Here is an 11,876-nt window from a genome sequence, read left to right as displayed (position 1 = left end):
TTATTAGGTACAGGGGACACATCAAATTGTCAGGAGTGGCACCTGGTGTGATCTCCTGCTGCTGTAGCCCATCTGTTTCAAGGTTTGACATGCAATGTGGTCAGAGATGGTCATAATTAAACATCTTCTGAGTCATTATAATGGTTAATTGTCTTGTTGTGAGGAGATTGGGGGGCTGTCACCACTCCCCATACGTCTGTTAGTGGAAAACCGGTCTTGCAAGATCAGGGCTGCCGACTCGGAGTCCTCAGGAGGTCTCACGAGGTCTTGCGAAGTTGTCACTGGTGAGGTTTTACGACAGTGAGGATAAATTGGAAGACGATGGATGTATGGATGTTTACGTTTTTGTCCTAAAAATTTGTACTCCGAAACTGTAGAGGGACAAATGTTCAAGACAAATTGTCTTGCAAGACAAATATGGGATTTTTCCCAGTCACAAATGCTCCATAAAACAAAATTGAATCAGGTAGAAAAGTAGCATACTCAGCATCTTGACTGCCAAAATAAAGTAGAGGGTAGAGGCAAACCTGATGGGGAAAAGTGCAGAACCCTGTATGAGCTCTGAGTGAACTCCCAGAGATCAAGTCCTGGAAGGCGAGTGAATGAATAAATCAGCAGTGAGGGAGGAGAAAGTCTTTACATTATTTTTAGTGAAGGACTGTGTGTCGTCAACATCAGCGTCACAAAGGTCTATCTGCTCATTTATCACACAGAATTCAGCGTTTGATATGTCGGAGGTTGTGAACTCTGAGCATGGATGTTAATAGAGGAGCAAAAGCAGCTTTATCTTTGCCTCGGCTACTTGAGTGACACTGATCTTGCAGTAGGGAGACAGTGCAGTCCCATGAGAGACACGCGAATGGGCTGAGCCTACATTTTCTCACTTTCTTTCACTGCATCTAAGGGGTGAAAAGGTCACACACCTCCTCATTCCTCGAATATACTTGTAACATTATAACCACAATGAAACAAATATGATCAATAGAGTAATACAGATTTAAAAAAAAACACACACAAACACTCTCATCAAGCTACAAATCCATGTTAGATGGCGAGTTCTGAAACTGTCTTTTGGCAAATGTAAAGAATAAGTTCCCTTTTTCGAAATCGTCTCAGTGGGGGAGGGTTTAAACACAAATTCCCACTTGCTTCCTTTGTGACAAATACTCAGGGAGAGAACAGGTTTCTGTTTGTGCTGCTTATTTTGGAGCTTAAAGTTCATTTATTAGGAAGATAATACCTTAAAGCAAGTGACATGATGTGGGTCCAAGGTGAAGCAGAAGGTAAGACTTTCTTTATGTAATTGACTCAAGGCTCAACCAAAGTCAAATAAGTTAAAATAGTTTTTTATTCAACACTTTTGTTCATAGCTTAAGGTTTGCTGAATAGTATGGAATTGGTGGATGGAAAGATTCAATGAGACCTTTTTATTTATTCACAAAAATTTGTGATCAAAATTCATAATGTTGTAAATGTTAAACAGTCTTCTGGCTTGACTTTATTATTTAAACACGTTTAAATGTGTTTTATTTAAACGTGGAATGTGATCTAAATCAGTGTACAGAACTTGGGGAGTGAAAATGTATGACCAAATTATTGTCAAATTTAATCATTTTCACCTACATTTTACACACTGGACCTTTCAGTTTTGTCACTGGTTGTGTCTTAAGACTTCATGTTTGAAAATAAAAAATCTGAAGTTAGAGCATTACCCAGGCCTGTGTTCTGTTGAATCGCCATCAGATGGAGACCCTACCTCTCACTTACTGTCAGTAAATATTTTCCAAAGGAGTTTATAGACTCAGCCGTGAGTTTCCGGTCATCTTCAGGACAGACATTACATCCATTTAGTAAAATTATGGCTCCAATGAGAGTGTGTTACAAAGAGCCAGAGCATTTTACCACACACCAAAGAACAACATCCTTTTTTAGTCTTCAGGGTTTGTTCTGGGGCCAATCAGGAAATGAGAATATATTAAATAGTGACTAGAGGGCGACTATGCTTGTTGCTAAACTCTGAGAGGAAGTCTATGGGAGAATGAACTTCGTCTCAATCACTAATTTTAGGTCTTCAATCAAACATGATGTCAACTTTGTAAAATGGAAACACGGTGCTGGCAAATTGTGATTCTGGAGGCTTGAAAACTATTTAGGATTCTTATGGGTGACGTCCTGTCCAGTTGCCATTCGCCTGTTTGATCCAATCTCTACTGTCATTGTTAGATGTCACCAATTGCTCTACCTTTTAATTTTAGCTTAAAGTCTATAAAACAGAATCACCTAAAAACACCATTATTAGGGTCTGTGTCCCAAGTGGCTTGAAGGCTGTATTGATTTTGCTTGGATTGTTTTTTTAATCAAAGGGAGTGTCTTTTGAGGGTCTGAACATGTATGAAAACACAGAAAATGTTCTCCAAAATTCAGATATGATAAAAACATAATTTTCCTCAGATTAGTCCCAATGTTGGTGTTGGCATATTTATCAGGTGAATATGAGCAAAAAGATCTCCTGGAGCCATATTCTTAATCCAAATGGAGGTTTGCTATCTTATTTATATATATCAAGAAAGTTAAGTGTTGGAGCTGGAAACATTATTGCTTCTGAAGCCACTGAAAGTCGAACATGTAAATTCATCATAATCCTGTGATTTCACTTCCTGTCTGCCTGTGGTTGACCTTCTTCCTTGTGAAGTTCCTCTTGCAGTCACGCTGACAATATGTGAGGATCTTGGGTGTTCTCGCTACCCATGCTGCATGTTCTCTGTTGCCAGCCTTGTGATGATAAAATGACTTTCTGTTTCCCACAGAGTCTGATGCAGAGAGTGATTTATCCTCCTCCTCCTCCGACGAAGACTTTCAGGTATCAATGACGGTGACAAGCAGTCAATTATTTCTTAATTAATGTTACTCTCACTCACTGCATTAGAGACAATCAGCATGGCAGGATAGCTGTATAAGAAGATGCACTGTTACCATGCCAACTGTCAGGGTTTAATCACAGATGACCTTTGATATTTAATCATATGTAGTGAATAATAAGTGCACAAACTTTCTTATGTTAACAAGGACAGATCGTGGTGTCTTGACTGTCAGTGATAATAGAATAAAATGTGATCAAAATCAAATACATCAGTCTGTTGTTTTATAATTGCTCTTGTTTATCTGTTTTGTGTCTATTTTGATGGCTGATTGTTAGTATGAGCTCCTGGAAAAGCAGAGGGATGAAGCCAATCAAAGACTGTCTGAGTTGGAGGAAGGTGAGACATATTCCTCGCCTTATTCAGCGACGCCAACTCACGGACGGAAAAGCACGCAGATTGATGATTGCATGCTAGAAAAGAAAGGTTGATTGAATTGTAATTCAAATCTCTCTTCCCACTTTTTTATTTTAACAGTCTCCAATCAGCTTTTGAAAGAGATTAATGTCCTGGAGCTTCAGTTCCAGATAGAGAGGTCATGCAGGGAGAGCGCTGAGGTTCTGGCTGTTAAGGTATCTCTTCTAGTCTCCTTTCCCTTTACTTTACTTTCCTTTCCTTTCCTTATAACCTCGCCTTACCTTTGTGCTTGCCATCCCCTCTTTCCTAGGTGACCAAAGAGAACAAAGTCCTGAAGAGGCAGAGTCAGATGCCAGTCATCCCTGAAGACATGCCCATTGTGACCTTTGACCCAGGTCTTGACCCCACACTTAACGGTGATGTGATTGATGTTGGTGAGGCCAGTAGTGGTGAAGAGACGTTGCTCCTGGAGACCCAAGCCAAGATTGCAGGTTCACTGAAACTCATCATTTATTATTATTATTATTATTATTATTATTATTATTATCATTGTTATTATTGTCATTGTCATTGTTATTATTATTATTATTTTTATTATTACTCCAGAGGAAGTGAAATCAAAGTGTAAAGCATCTCCTCTGACTGTGACCCCACAAAAAAATGTTTTACTAACAAAGTGGACGCAGAGAGTTTTTTTTCAGTCTTTACTTCTGCAGATGTGATTATTTCTTTATTATTGTTCTCAGACACAATATTTTAACATACTGTAAGTGACATACTTATCTTCTGTGTGTGTGTGTGCCAGAGCTGCAGGCATCAGTGGATGGTCTGTTGGCTGAGAAGATGCAGTTGGAGGAAGAAAAAGAACATCTGACCAAACAGCTGGATCAGCTTAAGGAGCAAGTATGTGTGTCTGTGCATATGCGTGTATGTGTGTGTATGTGTGTGTGTGTATACAGTATAAGTGTGTCTTATCGCTGACCTTTTTTTTATCACAGCTCGTACTGGAGGTAGAAGAGAAAGAGGCCTTACTGCGGAAAATGAACAAACAGAGCAAGACCATGAATAAAATCAAACGAGGTAACTTTTCATTATACTAGCTGTGTGACAAATTATGTTTATTTAAAAATGATTCTCCTTATCCGTCATCATCAGTAATAAAAGATGGCCTTTACAAGTTCCCGAAGTACAGACCCAATTTCCGTAAAATATGAGTATGCATGCATAGAACGCTAGAATGACACTGACCCTTGTTTAAGTATGAAGAACATGGCCCTAAATTGATGAGAGGAGCTTGACTGAATCAAAGCTGTATTTACACTCCTGTAACATGAAATCCCAGTGGGGGCAAATTAATTAACATGCTAATTAGAGTTAAATAAAAATCAGATGAGAATCAGATGATGTCCGATGAGGAGACGGTCTCTAATGCATACTGAGGACAGACTGCCACCTCTGTAATTGGATCTGAGGGAGCATTTGCAACCTATTGGGAGTGTTGAGACCCAAACTTAAGGTGATCTGCATGATATCGGATCGCTCAGAATGGTTTGAACAGGGTCATACATATCATATAAAGACTCTTTCAGCTCAAGCTGACAGACAGGGGACTATCATAAGCAGAAATCAGACATGTTCAACATATATTAATGATCTCATGCATGAAAAATATCACTCTCTGGGACTTTAGCGGCTGAAACATCTGATAGTCCCCCTCTTTCTCTCTTTTTGCGTGTGTGTCTTTGTGCACAGTCTCTCAGCTTGTCACAGAAGAGTTTGCAGAAATGTCTCAGAGACTGGAGTTGGAGGAAGGCCTCCGGCAGCATGCTGAAGACTTTGCCCACCAGGTCTGAGTGCATGCCAAATGTTTGTGTGTGTGTGTGTGTGTGTGTTTTCAGCATGGCATAAAACATTTTGTCGTACATTCACACCTATGTATACTGAGGGTGACAGGTCGTGCCACAGGAAGCGAGCAGGAGTGTTGCCGCTGACCTTAGGGCAGCTGTGGTGACCAGACAGATACTTGGACAAAGGGGATCAGTGAGAGGTGTGTGTTTGTGTGGCGTGAGCACACACACACGCACACACACATTGCTTCTGTCAGGGAGCAGCTGATGTGGTGGGACAGCAGACGGGGTCTCCATTCTCTGTTTTCACACTGATGACACTTTAGTCAAAATCCAGGCGTTCCCTCTGTGTGTGTGTGTGGGGATGCATTCACACTCACAAGACAAAGGCTGAAACACACTTGTACACATGCAGATAAAACACCAATTCAAATGCATCCACACATACAAAGTTTTGCTGCCCCCACCTGCTCCTATAATGAAGGCCTTTTCTTTCAAAAAAAACCTTCCATTTAGCCCCTCCCTCTCCCATAATTAGTGGTCAGTGCAACAGAGGGAGAATAGTAGTCTTTAAGCACAAACATGTCTTTGCCTGACACCTTTATGTTTTGCGGAGCATATAGCAATTGTCGCCTTTGTGTGCGGTGTCCTCCATTTACTGGACAGACACACAATGGGCTGCCTCACAGGGGTCCTTACCTGTGAAAAGGACCCCCAACTGTTCATACAATTCAGCCCCTTTACTCCCAATTCATGGTAAAAGACCCCCCCCTCCCCATGCTGAATGCCGCTTGTATGCACTACTATTTGTCTGTTTTCATGTGTTTTGAAAACAGCACCCATTCACACCTCTTTGCTGTGATGCATGGTGGTATAATGATGCAGGGCCTCAAACAGGAAACAATTTAGAGTTTTTTTTTTTTTTTTTCCTGTGTATGTGTATCTTTGTCTCTTTGTGTTGCTGAACTTGTGTGTGTGTGTGTGTGTGTGTGTGTGTGTGTGTGTGTGTGTGTGTGTGTGTGTGTGTGTGTGTGTATATGTGTGTTTGTATGTATGAAATAATTGCACTAATTGCTGTGTGAAAATTGGTGCCTTGGAGATTAGAGTGCTGTAATTTGCAGTGCGGAACCTTGCACTGCATGTTCTGATGTATCCCTTTTCGATTGGTCAAAAAAAACCAGGTTTTTCACCAGTGGGAATGTGTGTAATGGTTTTTATATCGTATTCAGCTCCATTCGGCATCAATGGGAACATAAAAATCGGGTAAACATGCTAATTTCTTCTTCATCTACTTTATTTTCCACTGCAACGCTACGACAAGCATTCATCGGCTTTCATTTTAGCATTAATGATTGGAGCAATCCTTACATTTTAAAACTTGGGACAGCACTTAATATAATTTATTTCATCCATCAGACCATTTGAACCAGTGTTTCCCAAACCTACCATACAAAGACACACTTTTTAAAGATGGCAAATTTGTGCATTTTGAATTGGTAAATGAATAATTTCTCAGAGATTTATGGATGTAATATAAAACATATACACATAAATCTTAAATAAATGCAAATCTGTTTAGGGACCCAAACAGAAAATCTCCCACGACCCATCGGTAGGTCCAGACCCAGTGTTTGGGAACCAGAAATTTAAACGATGAACTAAAAGAGAGGCCAAAGTAAAAGATGCAAAAAACATAATCTTATCACTAAGGGCTTTGGAGTTGTTCTTTTTCTTCCCCTGACTTTTAATGTGTCAGTAGCATAAGGGAACCCCCCCCCCCAAAAAAAAACCCCACCACTTTCGTTAGCGGCTCCACTCGGTTTAAAAATCTGTGTGTGAATTAGTTCACAGAGACCTGACCAGATCGGCAGCTCTGGTTTGTTCTGACAATGCAGAAATGAAAACCACTTTTTCCTCACACTTCCTTGTCTCTGAGGACGTACCCTGTCACACAAGGTGGGTTTCCATATGTTTAAACGGCAATTTTTGATTTGGGCTCAAAGAGGAAACACAGAAGATTAAAAAAACTACCTTTTATTGGTATTGCTTTTATTGGTATCTACTCTCATCCTATTGTCCAACAATCATATTTTACCTCAGTAAAGCTCATGCCCATCATTTATGAGCACATTACAGCAATTATCTATATGATTTATAACTGATATTCTTTCACACCAGGGAAGAACGAATACAACTATCAAGCCAATCTTTCATTTTCATTCATCATAAAGCCACATACCATAAAGCAGGCACGCTTTGTCTCACAGCTTCATCATCCTGTTTTCATTGTTGTTTCCCTTCAGCGAGTAATTCCAAGTCATTGATTAGCAAAACAGTGGTTTGAAAACACTTTCTCTTTCTTTACTTTCTGCATTGTGACAACCACATGGGGAGCAGAAAATTAACAAACACTGAGATCTTGCTCTATTTTTCTTCTAATTATGGTTCATTGTCATTTTCTTAGAAGTCGTAAAGGTTGTAGAATGTAAGAAGGTAACGCAGGGTTTGGTTTGGTTTGTATGGTTTTTCAGGTGATGGAACAGCAGATGGTGGAAAACACACCCAGTGTGATGCAGAGTTCAGAGACCGGCCTGCAGCTGCAGCAGACGCTGCAGCAAATCAGCGCAGTCCTGAGTGACATACAACGCCACTACCAGGACCAGGTGTGTGTAGATGTGAGGAAGAGAAGAGGAGTGTTGTGTTGTGACACTGGAGCAAAATGTCCCTCAGTCTCAAATGATTTTCTTCCTGATATCTCGTCCATGCAGGTGAAACAGAGTCAGAGCTCAGTAGAAGACAGCAGTGTCCTCTCTGAGCTGCAGAGCCTGAAGGAGCAGGTGGAGATGAGTGAGAAGGAGAGAAAGGCCTTGGAAACCCAGCTGTCCGAGGCTAACTGCACTGTCACACAGCTGCAGGAGGAAGGTACTGCAGAAAAAGGCTCAAATGGCTCAGTTGAGGTGACATGTTTTTTTTTACCTGAGCCGATATGAAAAATCATACTGTAGGAAGTCTTTATCAAACAAAGTCCCGCTTTGATGCCTCGAGATGTTTAGAAGTGACACCTGCAACCAGGCTCCTATTGGTTTATTTCAGCCGTCAATCACATTGGTGTCCATTCATATGAGACATACAAATTCTTCCCGTATAGGCTTCCATTAAGCTTCCATTGGCTCACTGCTACTTCGAAATGAAAATCTATGTACATTTCGTAAAGCTGTTGCAGGCGAGAAGAAACAGAGTTATTGATTCTCATTTTCGGGTTGTACAATCACAAGTCCCTCCCACTAATTTACACACATTAGCTTCATATACCCAAAAATCTTTATTACCAACAAGGTGATGTTTCAGCATAACATTGTGCTCCCTGAATGAGTTCTCTCACTCTTTTTATTAAAGCTCCAGTGTGTAACACTGCTTGTCACTATGCCACTACCTCATTCGTGTTTCCAAGAAGTAGGGTTAATTACTTAACCAAAAGTCCGCTGCAGTCTCACTTTTCTGGCGTAGCTGTCACAGGCTTCCACCTTAAAACACATCGCCCCCTGTGTCTCCACAGACACAAAAGCAAGACACTGCTATACTAAACACAGAGAGAGTCGTGTGCAGGTGATAGACTGGATCAGCGTTTGTCACAATGGTTTGAATGTTTGAATGACGTTCATTTATGTTAAAAAAAAAAAGGTTACACACACTACAGCTTTAAATGCAGCGTTTATTCGTCTTCCTTTGTAGTTAAACAGCTACAGGAAACACAGAACAGGGAGCAGCCGCCTGATGAAGAAGTGGAGAAATCACCCCCTCCACCCCCTCCACCTCCTCCACCACCTCCACCACCTCCACCACCTCCACTACCTCCACCAGCCCCCACTCCTGTCATACAGTACGTGATTCCTCTACCATAGACGTGATGGAGAGTTTCAGGGACTGGTCTCAGTTCCACCTGGTTGTTCAAATTTGGTTTCAGAGGCTTTTTACTTCCTGACAGAAACATGAATGATTTAAAAAAAAAAAAAAAAAAAAAGAATGATTCATTTATGCAAGCAGTAAAATAGGAATGTGATGAATATGATTCATTGATACCTGTGACTTCTCTCACTCTGTTTAGTCCACTTGATTTACTGAGGAGCAGGAGGAAAGATGGAGCCAGTAAAAGTGTGTCAAACAGTGAGTCTCCTTTTACCCCGGCAAGTCTGTTCAGTATGCTGTTATTTGTTTTGCTGTTATTTCAAGAAACACCTTGCACTTTGGCAAAAGTTAAATGAGGAAAAACATGATTTTGACCAAATGTGAACACAGAGCCGAAACACCAGTCATTAGATGATATGTTTATTTTTATTCCATAATAACCTCCAGCACCTGCGTTGGATTCAAGGGAAAAAGCGATAGATGAAATGATGGCGAGAATAAAAAAAGGAATAATCCTGAGGCCCACCAAGAAAGTACAGGTAGATGAACTGTATTTACAAACATTTACTACATTCCTCCACTTATATTTGCATTTTAAACGTGCAGATGATCATCCGCTCCAAAACGAAATTACAGTACAGTATTTACAGTGTAAGCAAAATACAAATGTAATAACTTTTTCACCGTCCATCCACCTTTTAGGAGGAAGACGACAGTTCATGGACAGTCAGTAATCTCTATCGATACCTTTGTTCCTTTTGCATTCATTACAAAACCTCTGTTTCAATGAGGCGTTTCCTTCATATCTCAATCTTGTTCCAGGATCAGAGGAGTGAAAACAGAAAATCAGCCATTCTGGAGTTAAAAGGAATGCTGGTAAAAAAATCAAATCAAATGTGCAATTAAGCAATACTTTAAACTAATTAAAACTCCAAGTGGCTGCATTTTAAAATATCTTCAACCATCTCACACACCAGGGCAACATTAAAAGTCAGCACCGCCGCAGAGTGTCCAGGAGGGGGATCGGCCGAAATGTTGGGGAGACCGAGCTCCTGCTGGTCCTGCAGAGGAGGAGGAGAGCAATAGGGGATAACCAAGACACATCGTCCACGAACCAAAATACCGGTAATAGTCAACCGTCACTCATCTATGTTAACCATGATGTTACGATGTGTGATATATTTAAGACCCTGTTCAGACCTGCTATCAACACCTGCTCCAAAAACATGACATAAGTGTGCGTTTGAATTCAGTGTGGAGAAAACCAGATCTGATCACACATGATAACAGGACATATTTTAATGCGAGGTGTGAGTGGGGACTAAATGTATGATTGACATTTCTACTGTTGTGATTATGCGTGTAGCTGCTGGTGATCAGTAACGTCTTTCACTGTTTTGGTCTCATTAAAATGTGGTTTATGCTTATGTGTTATGAAACTTCATAGATAGTAATGTTGTGCTTCAACCCAGAGAAAAGCAGCAGCAGCAGCACAGTGATAAGTAAGGTGTAGGTGTAGGTGAAGTACATATACATGTACATAACATTGTGATGAGGTATGGGTTGAAACAAGAAGGAAATGCTTTTATTTATGGATATTTCCCACAAGCATGTTCTTACCAAACTACAAAAAATACACTTTAATGTAATAAGGATAAAAAAATAAGCATCAGATCAGTTCCAGGGTTAATCTCCTTTGATCTGCATGCTAAGAGCATTGTAGCCTCTGTAATATTTATAGCCAGAACAGAGTGCTATATTATATCACTGCAGTCAGCTGTTGTTACCCATGCTCTGCTTCTCATCTTTTGGATTTGTGCCTAATGTGATGATCTCATTGTCAGAACTCCAGCCAGGAGCAGTGTGCATCCCAGCAGCAGGAGATGCTCCCTGGGCAGACGAGAGCAGCGGCGCTCCTGTGCTCCGCAGACTGAAGCAGAACAGGGAGAAGAGAGACTCGCGCATCAGAGCGTCGGCGTTGATCATCAACCAAGATAACTGAGATCATTCAAAGGGCGACACACAGTTGTAAAGGCTGTTTAATATGATGATTCAGTGCAGATGCAGGTTTTTTTTGTCAAAACAGAATTTCAGCCTCTTGACAAAAGCCTCAGCAAATTAAATCTATGCCTGCTTCAGATTATGATATCTCAAAACTACTGCAATATAATGTGGTTTCATGTATGATTGAACACCTATGAAAATAAAAAAAGTGACAGAATAATTACTTTTCATTGTAAGAAGCAATTGAGTTACTTTGTCTGTCTTGTCCATATGTCTGTTGCTTTTTCTCACCATTAGACTGCCTTTTCCAGCTGGAAACTGCACTCTTCTGCACCAAAGTCCATAGAGAAAACCAGCGTTTTTAGCCCACAGAGAAACAGAAGTTGCGGGTCGACTGCTGCCTTGTTTGGTAAGTCTGTGTCTCTTTGGTAAATTCAAATGAAGGATTTCAAGCACCAAAGTCACAAGATAACAAATAAGATATTTCTGATTAAGGCAGCAGTGGATCAAAAACTCCTGCGTGTTGTGATGTCAAATCTCAGATTTTCTTTATGGACTTTGGTGCAGAGAGTGTGAGGTTAACAAACTTTAGTTCCCAGCCTGAAAAGGCTGTCTAATGGTGGTAAAAAGCAATGGACACTAATCGATTAGACTTAATTAGACTTAATAAGTATCCCTGACTTACACCCAGCATAGATTTTATTAGGGATTGCAGTGTTTATAATTATGTCAACGTGATTATTTCAATATGAAATTCTTGCTTTGAAGTCCTACAAAGAAAAGTTTGGAAACCAGTATGTTAACTAAAGGTTTAAATAAAGACTTAGATATTCAGATACAGTGA

General features: G+C 40.4%; 1 protein-coding gene across 2 annotated transcripts; it reads left to right on the top strand.

Moving 5' to 3' along the window:
• The first annotated feature begins 1,161 nt into the window (after window positions 1-1,161).
• On the top strand, window positions 1,162-11,876 carry shtn2 (shootin 2). 2 transcript variants are annotated; one of them, XM_058623728.1, is made up of 17 exons: window positions 1,162-1,283; window positions 2,808-2,860; window positions 3,197-3,257; window positions 3,396-3,490; window positions 3,586-3,766; window positions 4,081-4,178; window positions 4,274-4,355; window positions 5,028-5,122; window positions 7,654-7,785; window positions 7,891-8,044; window positions 8,855-9,002; window positions 9,228-9,286; window positions 9,476-9,567; window positions 9,731-9,754; window positions 9,851-9,904; window positions 10,006-10,153; window positions 10,881-11,876. In XM_058623728.1, the coding sequence occupies exons 1-17, from the start codon at window positions 1,256-1,258 to the stop codon at window positions 11,024-11,026; spliced, it is 1,650 nt and encodes a 549-aa protein (XP_058479711.1). In that variant the 5' UTR covers window positions 1,162-1,255; the 3' UTR covers window positions 11,027-11,876. The 2 variants fall into 2 exon arrangements, with proteins under 2 accessions (XP_058479711.1, XP_058479710.1); XM_058623727.1 differs by having other exon boundaries at window positions 10,873-11,876.

This window comes from Solea solea, chromosome 3 (genome assembly GCF_958295425.1).
Source record: "Solea solea chromosome 3, fSolSol10.1, whole genome shotgun sequence".
Taxonomy (NCBI): domain Eukaryota; kingdom Metazoa; phylum Chordata; class Actinopteri; order Pleuronectiformes; family Soleidae; genus Solea; species Solea solea.
The sequence above is the reverse complement of the archived record's forward strand: the minus strand, read 5'-3'. Positions and strand labels throughout refer to the sequence as shown.

Excerpts from the sequence above, each read along its gene's own strand:
- shtn2 (XM_058623727.1), top strand. The coding sequence starts at position 1,256 with ATGATGTGGGTCCAAGGTGAAGCAGAAG. Across the intron at positions 1,284-2,807 it reads GGTCCAAGGTGAAGCAGAAG|AGTCTGATGCAGAGAGTGAT; the intron begins GTAAGACTTTCT and ends TGTTTCCCACAG. Across the intron at positions 9,568-9,730 it reads GGCCCACCAAGAAAGTACAG|GAGGAAGACGACAGTTCATG; the intron begins GTAGATGAACTG and ends TCCACCTTTTAG.